Source organism: Balaenoptera borealis (assembly GCF_965194805.1).
Source record: "Balaenoptera borealis genome assembly, chromosome: 3".
NCBI classification, from domain to species: Eukaryota; Metazoa; Chordata; class Mammalia; order Artiodactyla; family Balaenopteridae; genus Balaenoptera; species Balaenoptera borealis.
Window position 1 is genome coordinate 49,335,652 of NC_138866.1, and position 20,763 is coordinate 49,356,414.

The window sequence follows — 20,763 nt, forward strand, 5'->3', positions numbered from 1 at the left end:
ACTTCCAAAACTATGTTGAATAATAGTGGTGAGAGTGGACATCCTTGTCTTGTTCCTGATCTTAGAGGAAATGCTTTCAGTTTTTCACCATTGAGAATGATGTTTGCTGTGGGTTGGTCGTATATGGCCTTTATTATGTTGAGGTAGGTTCCCTCTATGCCCACTTTCTGGAGAGTTTTTATCATAAATGGGTGTTGAATTTTGTCGAAAGCTTTTTCTGAATCTGTTCACATGATCATATGGATTTTATTCTTCAATTTGTTAATATGGTGTATCACATTGATTGATTTGCGTATATTGAAGAATCCTTGCATCCCTGGGATAAATTCCACTTCATCATGGTGTATGATCCTTTTAATGTGTTTCTGGATTCTGTTTGCTAGTATTTTGTTGAGGATCTTTGCATCTATGTTCATCAGTGCTATTGGTCTGTAATTTTCTTTTTTTGTAGTATCTTTGTCTGGTTTTGGTATCAGGGTGATGGTGGCCTCATAGAATGAGTTTGGGAGTGTTCCTTCCTCTGCAATTTTTTGGAAGAGTTTGAGAAAGATGGATGTTAGCTCTTCTCTAAATGTTTGATAGAATTCACCTATGAAGCCATCTGGTCCTGGACTTTTGTTTGTTGGAAGATTTTTAATCACACTTTCAATTTCTTTACTTGTGATTGGTCTGTTCATATTTTCTGTTTCTTCCTGGTTCAGTCTTGGAAGGTTACACCTTTCTAAGAATTTGTCCATTTCTTCCAAGTTGTCCATTTTATTGGCATAGAGTTGCTTATAGTAGTCTGTTAGGATGCTTTGTATTTCTGCGGTGTCTGTTGTAACTTCTCCTTTTTCATTTCTAATTTTATTAATTTGAGTCCTCTCTCTTTCTTGATGAGTCTGGCTAATGGTTTATCAATTTTGTTTATCTTCTCAAAGAACCAGCTTTTAGTTTTATTGATCTTTGCTATTGTTTTCTTTGTTTCTATTTCATTTATTTCTGCTCTGTTCTTTATGATTTCTTTCGTTGAACTAACTTCGGGTTTTGTTTGTTCTTCTTTCTCTAGTTCCTTTAGGTGTAAGGTTGGATTGTTTATTTGAGATTTTTCTTGTGTCTTGAGGTATGCTTGCATTGCTATAAACTTCCCTCTTAGAACTGCTTTTGCTGCATCCCATCGGTTTTGGATCGTCGTGTTTTCATTGTCGTTTGTCTCTAGGTATTTTTTGATTTCCTTTTTGATTTCTTCAGTGATCTCTGGTTATTTAGTAACGTGCTGTTTAGCCTCCATGTGTTCGTGTTTTTTACGTTTTTTGCCCTGTAATTGATTTCTAATCTCATAGCATTGTGGTCAGAAAAGGTGCTTGATATGATTTCAGTTTTCTTAAATTTACTGAGCCTTGATTTGTGACTCAAGATGTGATCTTTCCGGAGAATGTTCCATGCGTACTTGAGAAGAAAATGTAATCTGCTGTTTTTGGATGGAATGTCCTATGAATATCAATTAAATCTATCTGGTCTATTGTGTCATTTAAAGTTTGTGTTTCCTTATTAACTTTCTGTTTGGATGATCTGTCCATTGGTGTAAGTGAGGTGTTAAAGTCCCCCACTATTATTGTGTTACTGTCGATTTCCTCTTTTAGAGCTGTTAGCAGTTGCCTTATGTATTGAGGTGCTCCTGTGTTGGGTGCATATATATTTGTAATTGTTATATCTTCTTCTTTTTTTTAATTATTATTTACTTTTGACTGCGTTGGGTCTTTGTTGCTGTGCGAGGGCTTTCTCTAGTTGCGGCAAGCGGGGGCTACTCTTCATTGCAGTGCACGGGCTTCTCATCGCAGTGGCTTTTCTTGTTGCGGAGCATGGGCTCTAGGCGCGTGGGCTCAGTAGTTGTGGCGCACGGGCTTAGCTGCTCCATGGCATGTGGGATCTTCCAGAACCAGGGATCGAACCCATTTCCCTTGCCAGTGCAGGCAGATTCTTAAGCACTGCGCCACCAGGGAAGCCCTATATCTTCTTCTTGGATTGATCCCTTGATCATTATGTAGTGTCCTTCCTTGTCTCTTGTAACATTCTTTATTTTAAAGTCTATTTTACCTTATATGAGTATTGCTACTCCAGCTTTCTTTCGATTTCCATTTGCATGGAATATCTTTTTCCATCCCCTCACTATCAGTCTGTATGTGTCCCTAGGTCTGAAGTGGGTCTCTTGTAGACAGCATATATATGGGTCTTGTTTTTGTATCCATTCAGAGAGCCTCTGTCTTTTGGTTGGAGCATTTATTCCATTCACGTTTAAGGTAATTATCGACATGTATGTTCCTGTGACCATTTTCTTAATTGTTATGGGTTTGTTTTTGTAGGTCCTTTTCTTCTCTTGTGTTTCCCACTTAGAGAAGTTCCTTTAGCATTTGTTTTAGAGCTTGTTTGATGGTGCTGAATTCTCTTAGCTTTTGCTTGTCTGTAAAGCTTTTGATTTCTCCCTCGAATCTGAATGAGATCCTTGCTGGGTAGAGTAATATTGGTTGTACGTTCTTCCCTTTCATCACTTTAAATATATCATGCCACTCCCTTCTGGCTTGTAGAGTTCCTGCTGAGAAATCAGCTGTTAACCTTATGGGAGTTCCCTTCTATGTTATTTGTCGTTTTTCCCTTGTTGCTTTCAGTAATTTTTCTTTGTCTTTAATTTTTCTCAGTTTGATTACTATGTGTCTCGGCGTGTTTCTCCTTGGGTTTATCCTGCCTGGGACTCTCTGCACTTCCTGGACTTGGGCGGCTATTTCCTTTCCCATGTTAGGGAAGTTTTCGACTATAATCTCTTCAAATATTTTCTCAGGTCCTTTCTCTCTCTCTTCTCCTTTTGGGACCCCTATAATGCGAATGTTGTTGCGTTTAATGTTGTCCCAGAGGTCTCTTAGGCTGTCTTCATTTCTTTTCATTCTTTTTTCTTTATTCTGTTCTGCGGCAGTGAATTACACCATTCTGTCTTCCAGGTCAGTTATGTGTTCTTCTGCCGCAGTTATTCTGCTGTTGATTCCTTCTAGTGTATTTTTCATTTCAGTTATTGTATTGTTCATCTCTGTTTGTTTGTTCCTTAATTTTTCTAGGTGTTTGTTCTTTAATTCTTCTAGGTCTTTGTTAAACATTTCTTGGATCTTCTCGATCTTTGCCTCCATTCTTTTTCCGAGGTCCTGGATCATCTTCACTATCATTAGTCTGAATTCTTTTTCTGGAAGGTTGCCCATCTCCACTTCATTTAGTTGTTTTTCTGGGGTTTTATCTTGTTCCTTCATCTGGTATGTAGCCCTCTGCCTTTTCATCTTGTCTATCTTTCTCTGAATGTGATTTTTGTTCCACAGGCTGCAGGATTGTAGTTCTTCTTGCTTCTGCTGTCTTCCCTCTCAGTAAATGTTAACATTTGTGTAATCTGCATGAGGCATATTTAAGAATTGTTGTATTATTATAACTTTTCTGAAAGTCTGAAATGATGGCAAAATAAAATTTATTTTTAAAAATTTAGGCTGTGTAATTTTAAAGTGAGGAAGCATAATACATGGAGGCAAAAATTTGGAATCAAAGAGATCTGGGTTTGAATTCCCACTCTGACATTACTGTGTGACTTGGAAAAGATACTTAACACCTCTGGTTCTCAATGTGGTCATTTATAATACATATCCTCATAATACTCAACTTGTTGCAAGGAAGGAAGGAGCCTACCTGGTTGCCTGGAAATTAGCAGAGGTTAGGCAGTAGAGGATGTTTGGGAAATGTTTGTTTCTACCTCAGTACAGTCATAAAGACAGGTAGTGTAATTATCTGTTTTAAATGCCGCTATTAGAAAATATAACAGAGAAAAAGAATTTTTAACAGTAAGGAAACAGGATTTTTTGATATTTGTACCTTTATATTTTGCTATGTTTATACTTACAGAAAAGTTAGAGAAATATATATTGTAGTACAAGAACCCCTATATACTCAGAATCATCAGTTGTTTCTTTTTTTTGTTTTACGCTCTCACCATCAGATTATTTATTTATTTATTTACTTTATTTTATTTTAGTATAGTTGATTTACAATGTTGTGTTAGTTTCAGGTATACAGCAAAGTGATTCAGTTACTCATATACATATATCCCTTCTTTTTTAGATTCTTTTCTCATATAGGTTATCACAGAATATTGCATAGCATTCCCTGTGCTCTACAGTAGGTTCTTGTTGGTTATCTGTCTTATATACAGTAGTGTGTGTATGTTCATCCTTTTGCCACATTGGTTTTACTCTTTTCTGTCTGTATGTGCATTTTTTTCTCAATCACTTGAGAGTGAGTTGTGGACATCGTGCTCCTCTTCCCCTTATACTTCAGTTTGTATTTTCTAGGAACAGGAATCATCTCTTACATAATCACAGTACAATTATAAAGATTAGGGAGTTTATCACTGATATAATCCTGTCTTTTAATCCACAGTCCATATTTAAATTTTATTAATTATCCCAGTAATGTCTTTTATCATCTTCGCCCTCCTTTTTTTCGCCAATCCAACATCCAGTTCCAGTTCACATGTTGGATTTAGCTACCATGCCTTTAGTCTGCTTTAGTGTGGAACAGTTTCTCAACCTTTTTTTCTCTCTTGATCTTGCCATTTTGAGGCTGCTTATTTTGTAGAATGTCCCTTAATTTGAGTTTGTCTGATGAGTCCTCATGCTTAGATCACGTTATGCATTTTGGGCAGAAATATCAGAGAAATGTTTTTGTGCTCTTCTTAGTCCATCATATCAGGAGGCACATGGTATCAGCTTGTCCAAATACTAGTGATATTAACATTGACCAGTTGGTTAAGGTGGCGTTCACTAGCCTTCTCTTCTGTCAAGTTCCTATTTTTCCCTTTCTAAGTAATCGCTTAATTATTTAGTTTCCCAAAGTAATTAATAAGTAATTAGTGTGAAGACTCATTGAGACTTTATACATATCCTCTTGCTCATTAGACTTTCACTGACTAGTTTTAGCATCTGTTGACAATCCATTGACATCTATTGACAATTTCCCTTCTTTCTCATTTATTTACTTATGTTTGAATAAATGACATGTGATGAAAATTATGTTTTAAAAAAGGATTTTATAGTAAGATAAAGCAGAGTTAGTAACAGAATATATCTACTGTTAAAAAATAAAGAGTTGGGGAAAGAGGTAAAGAAGGTAGCATGGGTTTTAGAAAATAATTTTTCTTTGGATTGGTGGGTGGCTATCTAACTCTTAATACCATTAAAATATAGGGCCATTATTTTAGTGAATGATTTCAGAAAATGATAGTAAATTCTGGTGATTTATCTCAACTATTTTAGATCAGTACATTATTTTTGGAACTGAAGATGGTATTTATACATTGAATCTCAATGAACTACATGAGGCAACGATGGAACAGGTAATTTAGGAGTTTTAACTCAAAAAATTAGTTTGAGTCAATTGAATAAAGTAAATAACTTAATTTTAAAGCAATTTATATGGGCCTCAGTTTTAATTTTTATGATTTAAATATTTAAAGGGGTGAAATTGTACTCTTCACATGTTCATGTTGAAAGATTTTTTTCCCATAAGGTTTTGGTAATATACTGAAAGGTAGAAAATACTTGTTTTTCTACTCTTTCAGACTGTTGCAATTTGGAGGTTAAGGGGTAAGGGAATGAAAATCGGAGAGTTTTAATTACCTTTTTTTTCTTAATAGTTATTTCCACGGAAATGTACTTGGCTCTATGTCATCAATAATACTTTAATGTCATTGTCAGGTATGTATATTATGAAAATGATATGAAAAATAAACCATGGACAAGCAGAGAAATGTAATTTTAATACACATTATTTTAAAATGTTATTCAGGGTAATTATAATCTAGTATAGTTAACTTTGAGACTTGCAGGTATTTTTTACCGATGTAGAATTGGAAGAAACTTTGAGAAGGGACCTTGTTGTCAGAGCAGTACTTCCCACACCTGCCCAGGAACTACACAGTTGGGGAACATGACAGTGATTGTTCCCTGAGGCCATCCCCTTCTCCACAGTCTCTGTTACTGTCACCATCCCTGCCTTCCACTGAGAATCAACAGTTGAAGGGAAAGAATCAGAGGATCCAGATGCTTCCTTTCTTTGTAACCTTAAGCCAATCACTGTCTCTTGTCTCTCAGCCTCAGTTTTCTTTTTTTTTCATAAATTATATCTTTTTTTTAATTTATTTTTTATTGAAGTATAGTTGATTTACAGTGTCATGTTAATTTCTGCTGTACAACAAAGTGATTCAGTTATACATATATATACATTCTTTTTCATATTCTTTTCCATTATGGTTTATCACAGGATATTGAATATAGTTTCCTGTGCTATACAGTGGGACCTTGTTGTTTAAACATTCTGTATATAGTAGTTTGCATCTGCTAATCCCAAACTCCCAGTCCATCCCTCCCCCACGCCCCCTCCCACTGTCAACCATAAGTCTGTTCTCTATGTCTGTGAGTCTGTTTCTGTTTTGTAGATAGGTTCCTTTGTGTCATATTCTAGATTCCACATATAAGTGATATCATATGGTATTTGTTTTTCTCTTTCTGACTTAATTCACTTTAAGTGTGATAATCTCTAAGTCCATCCATGTTGCTGTGCTCAGTTTTCTTAATTGTAACATAAGGATGATGGTAACAATAACAGCCTCACAAGATTGCTGTGAGGATCAAGTGAGATATCCAAAGTACTTAGAAAACTGTGAAGATGCTTGCTGGTAGAATTCATGTTATTATGAACCACATATTTACTAACCAACTTGGACCAATGCTTTCAAGTCTCATAAATAATCAGATGGGTTCCAGAGCAACCTATTCTAATTTTGTTGTTTGTATTTTTCTTTTTTCGTTGTTGTTGGGCAGGGGGTGGTGTTCAGGCTTTTTCCCCTAATTGTTACCTGCCAAAACCTATTTTCTTACATTTTAGATTTAAGTGGCTACCTGAAGGCTTGCTGCTTGCTTTCATTCTGATAGTAGAGTACAGTTGGCCCTCTGTATCTGCATGCACAGATTCAACCAACTGTAGATAGAATTTTTTTTTAATTCCAGGAAGTTCCAAAAAGAAAAAACTTGCATTTGCCAGGCATTGGGTCACTATTTACATACATTTACATTGTATTAGGTATCATACATAATCTAGAGATGATTTAAAGTATGTGGAAGAATGGGCATAGGTTATATGCAAGTACTACACCATTTTATATAAGGGACTTTTTATAAGGGACCTCAGATTTTGGTATCCGCAGGGGGTCCTGGAACAATACTCTGTGGTGGGACCACTATACAAGATAGTTAATTATTTCTCTCTGTTCCTTAATCCTAATGCGATCAGCTATTAAAATAGCATTTATCCCTTTCTCCACTTTGAAAAATTATTTTAACATTTCTTAAATTTTTTTCAGTTTTTTTGTTTGATACTCTTTCGTGCTCTGTATCTCAATAGATATGTGATGAATACATCCTAGCTCTTATTTACTGTACTGTCAGGCTTTTCATTATTAAGTCTACCTTTCAGCTACTTATGCGTTAAAGCATCAGTGCTGATATAGTTTTAACTCACTGACAGATCATTATGAATTGTGGTCTAATTTAAGAAATGCCATTTTCATAATTTTAAGTATGTGTGTGTGAGTGTGTATAACTTAAACTCATCTACTAACCATCGCCTAGTAGAGATTCTTCAGGAATTTGTATATTTGAGCTGATGACAGTGTTTACAAAGAGCATATTATTTGATTGTCTATAAATGTCTTTTAAAAAACTGGGGTCCTCAAAATATTTAATCTCTTTGATTTTGATTATGTTTCCCCCAGTTTTCTTACTTTTGTTTAATAAAATATTAATATATCATATTACTATTATGAAAATATAAACTTAAACCCAGATCTGTTTGAATTAACAATTCTGAGTTATATTCATATAGAGTCACTTTCCTCTAACTCTCTTACTGCTTTTATCCCTATTTATGCCTGTCTTTGGGAATAAGCTTAAAAGCCACCCATAGTACATCTTGTATATTTATAAAATAACTACAGAAAGACGGAAAAATTAGCCTATAAATTGGTTCTTTCCAAACTGTAGTTAAAATGACCTGTGGAACTGAATGAAGATAGGTAGTAGTGCTCAATAGGAGAAAACGTTCTGTTTAAGGGTCTGCATTTCTTTGCATGTGTGCACAAACATGTACATGTGTTAGCTGCTTGGGTAGCTAGTTATATATAAAGGGGTACTGGAGAAAGGAAGGGTGGTATAGTGTTAGGCAGAATGTTTGCATTTTGAGAAAATACAGAAAATTTTGTTGAGGGTAAAACCATTTTTTTTTTTTCATGTTTTCTAGTAGTAAAATGATAAATACTATTTTGGGTTGTTATAGTACCATGTCATGTATATAAGGAGTCAGAAAATGTTTACCATATATCCCCCTTTTTAATACAGCTGTGGTTTTGATTATATGGAAATTGTAGCTCTATTGTCCCATATAAATTATAGGATATAATTGTAGCCCTACTATATCCTATGGCATATAATATTAGTTTGCTTTATTTTTCTTAGTATTTCAATGTTATCTTCAAGACTTCATTCACAATCAGTTTTTAATCCAAGGTAATGTGGTAGATTATTGATAAATAGGACTATCTCAGAAAGATAATGTGGTATAGTTATATAATTTTCCATGTTGTACTGAAATAATCACATGTACATCATTGTAACTCAGTCTATTGTACAGTGTTTAACAATTTCTTTTTCTATGTTGGCTTCATTAAGGTTTACATATATTCTGCCCAGATCACCTATTAGTCAGAATATATCTAATTTATGTACTGGGAAACAAAATTATCTACTTTCTTAAAACTCATTTTACTTATTATCTTTCAAAATAGTATTAACTAGGTTTTTTTGTTTGTGTTTTTCTCTATTTTTCTTGGCTTTTTGAACATGGCTGGACTCGTCATTTTAGAAGGTAATTATCTTTTCTTTTGCTTGAAAATAGTATTTCTCTGCTTTAAATAATTCTAATAAAAATAACATGTTTCTCTTTTATAGGAAAAACCTTTCAACTCTACTCTCATAATCTTATAGCTTTGTTTGAACAAGCCAAAAAACCAGGACTAGCTGCCCATATTCAAACTCATAGGTTTCCAGACCGCATACTACCAAGGTACAGAATATTTTGATTCTACTGGGAGTGAGGGGAATTAGTGTCTATTTTTAAAACAGCCAGTCTTCCTTGCCCACTAAAAAACTTTTTGTCTTAATTTTGAAAGGTAGTTTACACTAAAGTAAATGTCATCTAGAATTCAAAAGATAAGTGTTTTGTAACTTGACTGTCCATGTCAATCATCCATAGAAGTTTTATAATATAGATTCCCAGGTCCTGCCTCAGTTCTATAAAATCAGATAGTTTGGGGTCAGAGTTTAAGACAGTGGTTTTTAGAGCTCCTTGACTGGTTCTGATGGAACTGATTCACCCGTCACTCACTGTTTGGGAACCACTGCAGTAGAGTACATTTATGTTGTCTTATGTTTTCAGAAAGTTCGCTTTAACAACAAAGATTCCTGATACAAAAGGCTGCCACAAATGTTGCATAGGTGAGTAAATGCTGTTTCTCAAACTGGATGATGAGAACTTTTAACATCTTTAAAATTATCTGTAGAGTCTTATAGTATTAAATGAAGGAAGGTAGGCTTTATATTTGTTCTAAATAAGGAGTTAAGGGGCCATTGAAGCTCAGGAATGTATAGTCGGACATAAAAATGCTTGAAGATAATTGCTCTGATGCTTTCTCAGAGCATAGTGTTCCTCAAATTTTTTAACCATAGTCCCTAAGGCTCTATCTCTGCTAATATCCTAGCTTTCATTTAACACTTACCATTTATTTAACAGTTATTGCTTAGTGTTTTATGAACATTATTATTTCAGGAGTTTGGCCAACTATGAAGTTAGAAGGAACAGTCCACACAAGACCACTCACTTCTGATACCAACTACAAGTTTGGGGAGTTCCCCAAACCACCTTCATGTTCAGTAATTCACTAGAAGGACTCACAGAATTCACTGAAAATGGTTATACTCTGGTTATGGTTTATTACAGGGAAAGGATATAGATTCAAATCAGCCAAGGGAAGAAGTGCATAGGGCAGAATCCAGGAAAAATACCAGATGTAGAGCTTCTGTTGTCCTTTCTCTATGGAATAATAGACAGCGTATGGACAGTGTTACTTTTCTGACAGTGATGTGTGACAATACACACAGAGCATTACCAACTAGGGAAGCTTACTCAGCAACCTCAGTGTCTGGAGTTTTTATTAAGGCTCTATCACATGGGCATGCTTGATTGCCCACATGGCTGATCTCAGTATCTATCCCCTCTGGAGGTCAAGTGATATTGCCTGACCCAAAGCCCCTACCCTAAATTACATGGCTCGTCTTTCTGGCATTACTGTCCCCCACCCTGAGACTCTCCAGTGTTGCCAACCCCCACTCTAAATCATATTGTTGGAGTATACGGTGACCAAGGCCCCAGGCAAACAAAGACACTCCTGTCAGGCATGACATTCCTGAGGCTTAGACATTAACTCCCAAAAGAGAGGACAAAGGCCAGACCTCTTTTGGGGCAAGGTTAAATTCTGTGCTATATAATTATCTTCTCTCGCTTAACCCTTAAACAGCTTATGATACTTATGTCACTAGTAGCAGAACCTGGGATCAGACCTGGTCTGTGGCTTCAAATTCTGGGCTCCTAACTTTCTGTTTATTCTTTTTGTTTAATCAGTGAGCCTAAACATTGATCTTCATGCTGCATTAGGTCCACAGCATACTCTCTGGTTATAAGCAAATTTCATGAGCATTTTTCTAGGGAGATGCAGGTCCATTTCTGTTATCAGATTCCCAGTATCTCTGACTCAGGAAAGGTCTCGATGCTTACAATCTGAGGTATAACTCATAAATATCTTAAGATAGAGCTTACTGCAAATAACTACTTTTATAATCAAATACATTACTGTTGATGGGAATCAAATTGGGGAGAAGGAAAGACCAATGTGAATTTCTGTAGATTTGAGTCAAGGAAGTTACATCTTTATTAAGCTATAAAATAATTAGTTATTTTCATCTTGTCTTAAGTAGACAGCTGTAAACTATTATACCAAAAATGGAATCATAGGACTTCCCTGGTGGCACAGTGGTTAAGGATCTGCCTGCCAGTGCAGGGGACACGGGTTCGAGCCCTGGTCTGGGAAGATTCCACATGCCACAGAGTAACTAAGCCCGTGCGCCACAACTACTGAGCCTGCGCTCTAGAGCCTGTGAATCACGACTGCTGAGCCCGCGCACCATAACTACTGAAGCCCGCATGCCTAAAGCCCTTGCTCCACAAGAGAAGCCACCGCAATAAGACCAGGCACCGCAACAAAGAGTAGCCCCCACTCAGCACAACTAGAGAAAAGCCCGTGCGCAGCAATGAAGACCCAATAAATAAATAAATAAATAAGTTTTGTTTAAATGGAATGATAGATTTCAGTTGCCTTCTAGACCTTATTCACTAGACCTAGAATTCACTCTTTTGGTCCATTTACTTAAGCAGCTCTTTAGATTGTAAAATAGTTTAGGTGTTTTGGTGCTTAAAATACTGTTTTTATGTTTAAGAACCTAGTATATTAAAGATGTTTGGAAGTAAATGTATGCAATTAAAATTGAGATAAGAGAGTGAAAAGGAAAGGGTATAACAAAGCCAAAGGAAAAAGATATCATCTTTCTTTACTTTCTGCACTCTTATCATCCTAGTTCAAATGATTATTCTTCCATTCATATTTTGGTACCAGTGGCAGGCCACATTTAATTGGTTTTTCCTATGTATCAGCACTGCCTTTATTAAGAAAGCTGGGTTAGCTTTTAGGTGAGTATAACTTAGTAATTGCTTTTAGCTAAACTTTGTTTTTATATAAAAATATTCAGTGTTTTGGGTGTGTCTGTTTTGTTTTGTTTCTTTCCAGTCAGAAACCCTTACACAGGACATAAATACCTCTGTGGAGCTTTACAGTCTGGAATTGTTTTACTTCAGTGGTATGAGCCAATGCAGAAATTCATGTTAATAAAGGTATATATTACTTTGCTTACATTTTTTTAATTTAGAAAACACTAATGTATAACTGAGCCTGAAATTTTAAGACCCCAATGCTACCATCTAGGGTTAGCATGTTTATAGTTTTTATAGCTGTTTATTTGGTTTAGGGATTTTTGTGTTCTTAAGATTTTATCTTTAACTTATGTTAATAAACTTCCAGAAATATCACAGCCATAAACAAGAATATGGCCAAGTCTCTAAAACATATTTTTATGGAAAACTGATTCTTATCATAATATTTAAAGGTAGTCCTTTTTTTAATTGAAGTATTATGATATTGTGTTAGTTTCAGGTATACAGCAAAGTATTCAGTTATTTCTTATTTTCCATTATAGGTTATTAAAAGATATTAAATATAGTTCCCTGTGTTATACAGTAAATCCTTCTTCCTTATCTATTTTATGTATAGTAGTTTGTTAATCCCATACTTCTTATTTATCCCTCCCCCACTCCCTTTCCTCTTTGTTTTCTATGTCTGTGAGTTTGTTTCTGTTTCGTATATATATTCATTTGTATTATTTTTTAGATTCCACATATAAATGATATCATATAGTATTTGTCTTTGTCTGACTTACTTCACTAAGCATAATATTCTCTAGGTCCATCCATGTTACTGCAAATGGCAATATTTCATTCCTTTTATGGCTAAATAATATTCCTGTGTGTGTGTGTGTGTGTGTATCAATCACATTTTCTTAACGCCAGTCGTCTGTTGATGGGCACTTGGATTGTTTCTGGTCTTGGCTGTTGTAAATAGTGCAGCTGTGAACGGCATGGGGTGCATGTATGTTTTCAAATTAGAGTTTCATCTTTTCCAAAAATATGCCCAGGAGTGAGATTGCTGGATCATATGTTAGCTCTGTTTTTAGTTTTTTAAGGAACCTCCGTACTGTTCTCCATTGTGGCTACACCAATTTATATCCCCACGAACAGTGTAGGAGGGTTCCCTTTTCTCCACATCCTTTCTAGCATTTATTATTTATAGACTTTTTAGTGATGGCCATTTTGACTGTTGCGAGGTGGTACCTCATTGTAGTTTTGATTTGCGTTTCTCTGATAATTAGCGATGTTGAACAACTTTTCATGTGCCTGTTAGCCATCTGTATGTCTTCTTTGGGAAAATGTCTATTTAGGTGTTCTGCCCATTTTTTGATTGGGTTGTTTTTTTGATATTGAGTTATATGAGCTGTTTGTATATTTTGGAAATTAACCCCTTGTCAGTTGCATCATTTTCAAATATTTTGTCCCATTCTGGATGTTTTCTTTGTTTTTTTTATGGTTTCCTTTGCTGTGCAAAAAGCTTTTAAGTTTGATTACATCCCATTTGTTTATTTTTGCTTATTTTTATTTTTTTGCCTTGGGAGACTGATCTAAGAAAATAGTGCTACGATTTTTTTCAAAGAATGTTTTGCCTATGTTCTAAGAGTTTTATGGTGCTATATCTTATATTTAAACCTTTAAACCATTTTGAGTTTATTATTGTATATGGTGTGAGGGAGTGTTCTAACTTCATTGATTTACATGAGGCTGTCCAGCTTTCCTAACACTGCATGTTGAAGAGACTGTCTTTTCTCCATTGTATATTCTTTTCTCCTTTGTTGTAGATTAATTGATCATAGGTGTGTGGGTTTACTTCTAGGCTCTCTATTCTGTTCCATTGATCTATATGTCTGTTTTTGTGCTGATAAGAGGTAGTCGTTTTTCAGAATTAGATCAATCAAGAAAATGAAAGCCTTTCTGTTGAATTTATTCAACAATATGAATGAGGAGATTGTTTCTAAATTATACATCTGTTTATTTTTTGCAGCACTTTGATTTTCCTTTGCCAAGTCCTTTGAATGTGTTTGAAATGCTGGTAATACCAGAACAGGAATACCCTATGGTCTGTGTAGCTATTAGCAAGGGCACCGAATTAAATCAGGTAGTTCAGTTTGAGACAATCAATTTGAACTCTGCATCTTCATGGTTTACAGAAATTGGTGGAGGTAAGTGTTTTTTACTTTATGTTAAAATATTGATGCTTTTGCCTACAAAAGAAGCAGAATAGGTTCAACCTGCGTGGGCTCTTGCAAATAAAGATTCAGAACATAGTTTCCCAAGTAAGCCCAGAGGATCATGTACATATAGTTTATGATCTCTATTTGCCTGAGGCAATTTGATACAAAGTATTTTACCAAGGAAAATTTTAATGACTCCTGACATTTAAGTCTTAGTTGTTATCCGTTAATCTTTAGACTTATTAAATAATTAAGTTTTCTAAGATACTTTTCAAATTTTATCAGCTTCTCAAGCAAAGAAATAACTTTTTTTTTCCTATCACTTTTTTCCCCCCACACTTCTTAAAATCATTGAGTTCTGGTACTTTTCATACTTGAATAGAAGCCTCTCATGTGTGGCCTCCAAGCTTTACCATTTAAAGATACAGGAAAATATCTCTTGCATTTTCTGAGAATGGTTTGTTAGCCTAGGATTTTATCAAACATGTCTCAGTGAAAACTCTGAAAAGGTTGAGAACTTTATTTTCAAACTTTAAAATTGGAACAAATCAATCAAGAATTCATGTCAAGGGAATTCCCTGGTACTGCAGTGGTTAAGAATCCACCTTCCAGGGCTTCCCTGGTGGCACAGTGGTTGAGAATCTGCCTGCCAATGCAGGGGACACGGGTTCGAGCCCTGTTCTGGGAAGATCCCACCTGCCGCGGAGCAACTTGGCCCGTGAGCCACAACTACTGAGCCTGCGTGTCTGGAGCCTGTGCTCCGCAACAAGAGAGGCCGTGGTAGTGAGAGGGCCCGCGCACCGCGATGAAGAGTGGCCCCTGCTCGCCACAACTAGAGAAAGCCCTCGCACAGAAATGAAGACCCAACACAGCCAAAAATAAATAAATAAATAAGTAAATACTAGTCATGCTTTAAAAAAGAATCCACCTTCCAATGCAGGGGACAAGGGTTCGATCCCTAGTCAGAGAACTAGATCCCACATGCATGCCACAACTAAGAGTTCACGTGCCACAACTAAGGAGCCCATGAGCCACAACTAAGGAGCCCGCTGGCCGCAACTAAGAAGCCCACGAGCCACAACTAAAGAGCCCACCGGCCGCAACTAAGGAGCCCGTGAGCCGCAACTAAGGAGCCTGCCTGCCGCAACTAAGACCCAGCGCAACCAAACTAAATAAATAAACTTTAAAAATTTTTTAAATAAAATATTAAAGAATTCATGTTAAAAAATAAGTAAAATGAAGAAGGTCTTCATTTTGCCAGTTTACTGTTTTTGTTGTGCTAGTGTATTATCACCCAGATTTATCAAGCCATTTTTACATATGAAGTCAAGTAAGCTTTAGTTATAACTTATTTCATTTCTGACCACTGTTACATTCTTTATCACCTCGAGAAGTCTGTTACAAGTATTATAAGTTTGAAGGTTCTTATTAAGTATCTTTGGCTTTTGATCATTTATAGGCTAAATTATAAGGACACTTTTATAAAACCCAGCTACTTAAGTTAATGTAGAACTGCACTAATGTCACTTTCAGAATCACTGTGAACTAGTGGTGTTCTAGTAAATGTTTAACAATAGACTCTTGGGGTGCAGAGAAGCCTGGTTGGTACCAGTTGCCTATTTCTGTGGTATAAATGCTCCCACCACAGCCAGTTTCAGACTACCAACTTGATGTCATCTGGCTTGCAAAATTTCTGAAAATTTATCAGTCCAGTACAAGCCAGTTCCAGCATGCCGTGGTCTAATATCACTGTCTTTATAGACCAAATTATAATTTCCAGTAGAATAAAATAGGAATGTATTCTTTTACCCTCCCACCCCACCTGCACCCACCTTTGTTTCTAATAATGTTTTTGGCTGAGGTAGATGCATATCTTCCTGGTATACCTAACAGAAAGGTGGAAATGACATTTATTATCATAAAATATAAACAACCCAAATAGAAGCGTGTTCCTATCATGTAATTATTGCTAAAAAGAAGAGTTATGGGTCAGTTTATTTAAAAACCAAGATCATGTTTGGCAGACAGCCCCAACTTGTTTTTACTGGTTAGTATACAATAATAGTGTAGAGAAAGTCATTTCATATGATTATCTAATGTGAGTTTTCAAACAACTATCTTCTGTATGATGTATTAGGAGGTTACATTGCTTAAGGCTGGGCATTCAGTGAGTCATCTTGTGAATTTGCAGGGGGTGATGTTTGAGAGGTTTTTGTTGTTGTTTGTTTTGTTTTTTTAATGCCAGAGGCAAACGGTTCTACCCACTTTTAACATTGTCTAGACTAAAATTAAGGCAGACCCAAAATTACTTCCTAAGGAGAGCCAGGACTCTGAGGGTAAACATTCAAATCACCCTAAAGCAGAAACTGTCTTTATTAGCCTTTTCCATTTTCATAAATGATTGCTAATCTATCTCCCAGGTATGTTGATTGTTGAGGCCATGCCTTGAATTGGCAACAGCTGAAACAGTTAAAATGAACTCATATTCCAAGACTCTTTCAGTCATAGTTTGATGTATTATTGCAGTATCCTTTTCTCCAAGGATGGTGCTTAGCACTTATCAGCACTCAATAAATGTTGAATAAATGCACGAACATAGCTTTACTGAGAAAAGCTATTTTTTGGAATGTTGCCAAGGGACAACAGTTTACCAGTTCTGTACATCTGGATTCTTCACTATATAGGGACTTTGGAAGGTCCACAAAAACCCGAAGTAATAATTTTGTGTTTATGCTCAGATGTGCAGTTTTTAAGGGAGAGGAGTTACGGGTGTCCCAAAGAGACGTAGTTAAGAATGACTGCTCTGAGATTACAGTGGCAAAGGATGAGTGGGAAGTAAATAAATAGAGACAGCAAAGGTAGACAACATTTTTTGATAGTTTGAGTGGGAAGAACAAGAGAAAAATGTTAGCTGAAATGAAAAGAGGAATTATTGAAGTGCGGCTTGCAGGATCTTAGTTCCCCGACCAAGGATCGAACCCTGGCCCCTGGCAGTGAGAACGCTGAGTCCTAACCACTGGTCCGCCCTGGAATTCCCAAGTGTGTCATGAACGCAAGACATAAAGTATATTCATAAGAAGCTTAAAGAGGAGAAGCAAGAAGAACTACAATCCTGCAGCCTGTGGAGCAGAAACCACATTCACAGAGAGACAAGATGAAAAGGCAGAGGGCTATGTACCAGATGAAGGAACAAGATAAAACCCCAGAAAAACAACTAAATGAAGTGGAGATAGGCAACCTTCCAGAAAAAGAATTCAGAATAATGATAGTGAAGATGATCCAGGACCTCGGAATAAGAATGGAGGCAAAGATCGAGAAGATGAAAGAAATGTTTAACAAAGACCTAGAAGAAATTAGAGAACACACAAACAGAGATGAACGATACAATAACTGAAATGAAAACTACACTAGAAGGAATCAATAGCAGAATAACTGAGGCAGAAGAACGGATAACTGACCTGGAAGACAGAATGGTGGAATTCAATGCTGCGGAACAGACTAAAGAAAAAAGAATGAAAAGAAATGAAGACAGCCTAAGAGACCTCTGGGACAACATTAAACGCAACAACATTCACATTATAGGGGTCCCAGAAGGAGAAGAGACAGAGAAAGGACCAGAGAAAATATTTGAAGAGATTATAGTCGAAAACTTCCCTAACATGGGAAAGGAAATAGCCACCCAAGTCCAGGAAGCGCAGAGAGTCCCATACAGGATAAACCCAAGGAGAAACACGCCAAGACACATAGTAATCAAATTGGCAAAAATTAAAACAAAGAAAAACTATTGAAAGCAGCAAGGGAAAAACGACAAATAACATACAAGGGAACTCCCATAAGGTTAACAGCTGATTTCTCAGCAGAAACTCTGCAAGCCAGAAGGGAGTGTCATGATATACTTAAAGTGATGAAAGGGAAGAACCTACAACCAAGATTACTCTACCCGTCAAGGATCTCATTCAGATTTGACGGAGAAATCAAAAGCTTTACAGACAAGCAAAAGCTAAGAGAATTCAGCACCACCACACCAGCTCTACAACAAATGCTAAAGGAACTTCTCTAAGTGGGAAACACAAGAGAAGAAAAGGACCTACAAAAACAAACCCAAAACAATTAAGAAAATGGTCATAGGAACACACATATCGACAATTACCTTAAACGTGAATGGATTAAATGCTCCAACCAAAAGACACAGGCTTGCTGAATAGATACAAAAACAAGACCCATATATATGCTGTCTACAAGAGACCCACTTCAGACCTAGGGACACATACAGACTGAAAGTGAGGGGATGGAAAAAAGATATTCCATGCAAATGGAAATCAAAAGAAAGCTGGAGTAGCAATACTCATATCAGATAAAATAGACTTTAAAATAAAGAATGTTACAAGAGACAAGGAAGGACACTACGTAATGATCAAGGGATCAATCCAAGAAGAAGATATAACAATTATATATGCACCCAACGTAGGAGCACCTCAATACATAAGGCAACTGCTAACAGATATAAAAGAGGAAATCGACAGTAACACAATAATAGTGGGGGACTTTAACACCTCACACCAATGGACAGATCATCCAAAATGAAAATAAGTAAGGAAACAGAAGCTTTAAATGACACAATAGACCAGATAGATTTAATTGATATTTATAGGACATTCTATCCAAAAACAGCAGATTACACTTTCTTCTCAAGTGCGCACGGAACATTCTCCAGGATAGATCACATATTGGGTGACAAATGAAGCCTCAGTAAATTTAAGAAAACAAATCATACCAAGCATCTTTTCTGATCACAACGCTATGAGATTAGAAATCAGTTACAGGGAAAAAAATGTAAAAAACACGAACACATGGAAGCTAAACGATACGTTACTAAATAACCAAGAGATCACTGAAGAAATCAAAGAGGAAATCAAAAAATACCTAGAGACAAATGACAATGAAAACACAACGATCCAAAACCTATGGGAGGGAGGCAGCAAAAGCAGTTCTAAGAGGGACGTTTATAGCTATAAAAGCCTACCTCAAGAAACAAGAAAAACCTCAAATAAACAATCTAACCTTACACCTAAAGGAAGTAGAGAAAGAAGAACAAACAAAACCCAAAGTTAGCAGAAGGAAAGAAATCATAAAGATCAGAGCAGAATAAATGAAATAGAAACAAAGAAAACAATAGCAAAGATCAATAAAACTAAAAGCTGGTTCTTTGAGAAGATAAACAAAATTTATAAACCATTAGCCAGTCTCATCAAAAAAAAGAGGGAGAGGACTCAAATCCGTAAAATTAGAAATGAAAAAGGAGAAGTTAAAACAGACACCGCAGAAATACAAAGTATCCCAAGAGACTACTACAAGCAACTCTATGCCAATGAAATGGACAACCTGGAAGAAATGGACAAATTCTTAGAAAGGTATAACCTTCCAAGACTGAACCAGGAAGAAACAGAAAATATGAACAGACCAGTCACAAGTAATGAAATTGAAACTGTGATTAAAAATCTTCCAACAAACAAAAGTCCAGGACCAGATGGCTTCACAGGTGAATTCTATCAAACATTTAGAGAAGAGCTAACACCCATCCTTCTCAAACTCTTCCATAAAATTGCAGAGGAAGGAGTACTCCCAAACTCATTCTATGAGGCCACCATCACCCTGATACCAAAACCAGACAAAGATACTACACAAAAAGAAAATTACAGACCAATAGCACTGATGAATATAGATGCAAAGATCCTCAACAAAATACTAGCAAACAGAATCCAGAAACACATTAAAAGGATCATACACCATGAGCAAGTGGGATTTATCCTAGGGATGCAAGGATTCTTCAATATACGCAAGTCAATCAATGTGATACACCATATTAACAAATTGAAGAATAAAAGCCATATGATCATCTCAATAGATGCAGAAAAAGCTTTTGACAAAATTCAACACCCATTTATGATAAAAACTCTCCAGAAAGTGGGCATAGAGGGAACCTACCTCAACATAATAAAGGCCATATACGACCAACCCACAGCAAACATCATTCTCAATGGTGAAAAACTGAAAGCATTTCCTCTAAGATCAGGAACAAGACAAGGATGTCCACTCTCACCACTATTATTCAACATAGTTTTGGAAGTCCTAGCCACGGCAATCAGAGAAGAAAAAGAAATAAAAGGAATACAAATTAGAAAAGAAGTATAACTGTCACTGTTTGCAGATGACATGATACTATACATAGAGAATCCTAAAACTGCCACCAGAAAACTGCTAGAGCTAATTAATGAATATGGTAAAGTTACAGGATACAAAATTAATGCACAGAAATCTCTTGCATTCCTATACACTAATGATGAAAAATCTGAAAGAGAAATTAAGGAAACACTCCCATTTACCATTGCAACAAAAAGAATAAAATACCTAGGAATAAACCTACCTAGGGAGACAAAAGACCTGTATGCAGAAAACTGTAAGACACTGATGAAAGAAATTAAAGATGATACCAACAGTTGGAGAGATATACCATGTTCTTGGATTGGCAGAATCAATATTGTGAAAATGACCATACTACCCAAAGCAATCTACAGATTCAATGCAATCCCTATCAAATTACCAATGGCATTTTTTACGGAAC

The 20,763-nt window shown here is 36.0% G+C and overlaps 1 protein-coding gene across 3 annotated transcripts in view; it reads left to right on the plus strand.

Moving 5' to 3' along the window:
• Window positions 1–20,763, plus strand: part of MAP4K5 (mitogen-activated protein kinase kinase kinase kinase 5) — a 144,098-nt gene that overhangs the window by 108,563 nt on the left and 14,772 nt on the right. For 2 of the 3 annotated variants that reach the window (XM_082384816.1, XM_082384817.1), the window contains exons 22-27: window positions 5,319–5,398; window positions 5,699–5,759; window positions 9,066–9,180; window positions 9,553–9,611; window positions 12,014–12,117; window positions 13,952–14,129. In XM_082384816.1, coding sequence (XP_082240942.1) covers window positions 5,319–5,398; window positions 5,699–5,759; window positions 9,066–9,180; window positions 9,553–9,611; window positions 12,014–12,117; window positions 13,952–14,129 — 597 coding nt within the window. Of the gene's footprint in view, window positions 1–5,318; window positions 5,399–5,698; window positions 5,760–9,065; window positions 9,181–9,552; window positions 9,612–12,013; window positions 12,118–13,951; window positions 14,130–15,081; window positions 18,055–20,763 lie in introns of those variants that run through there. The other variant, XM_082384818.1, reaches the window with a different exon arrangement.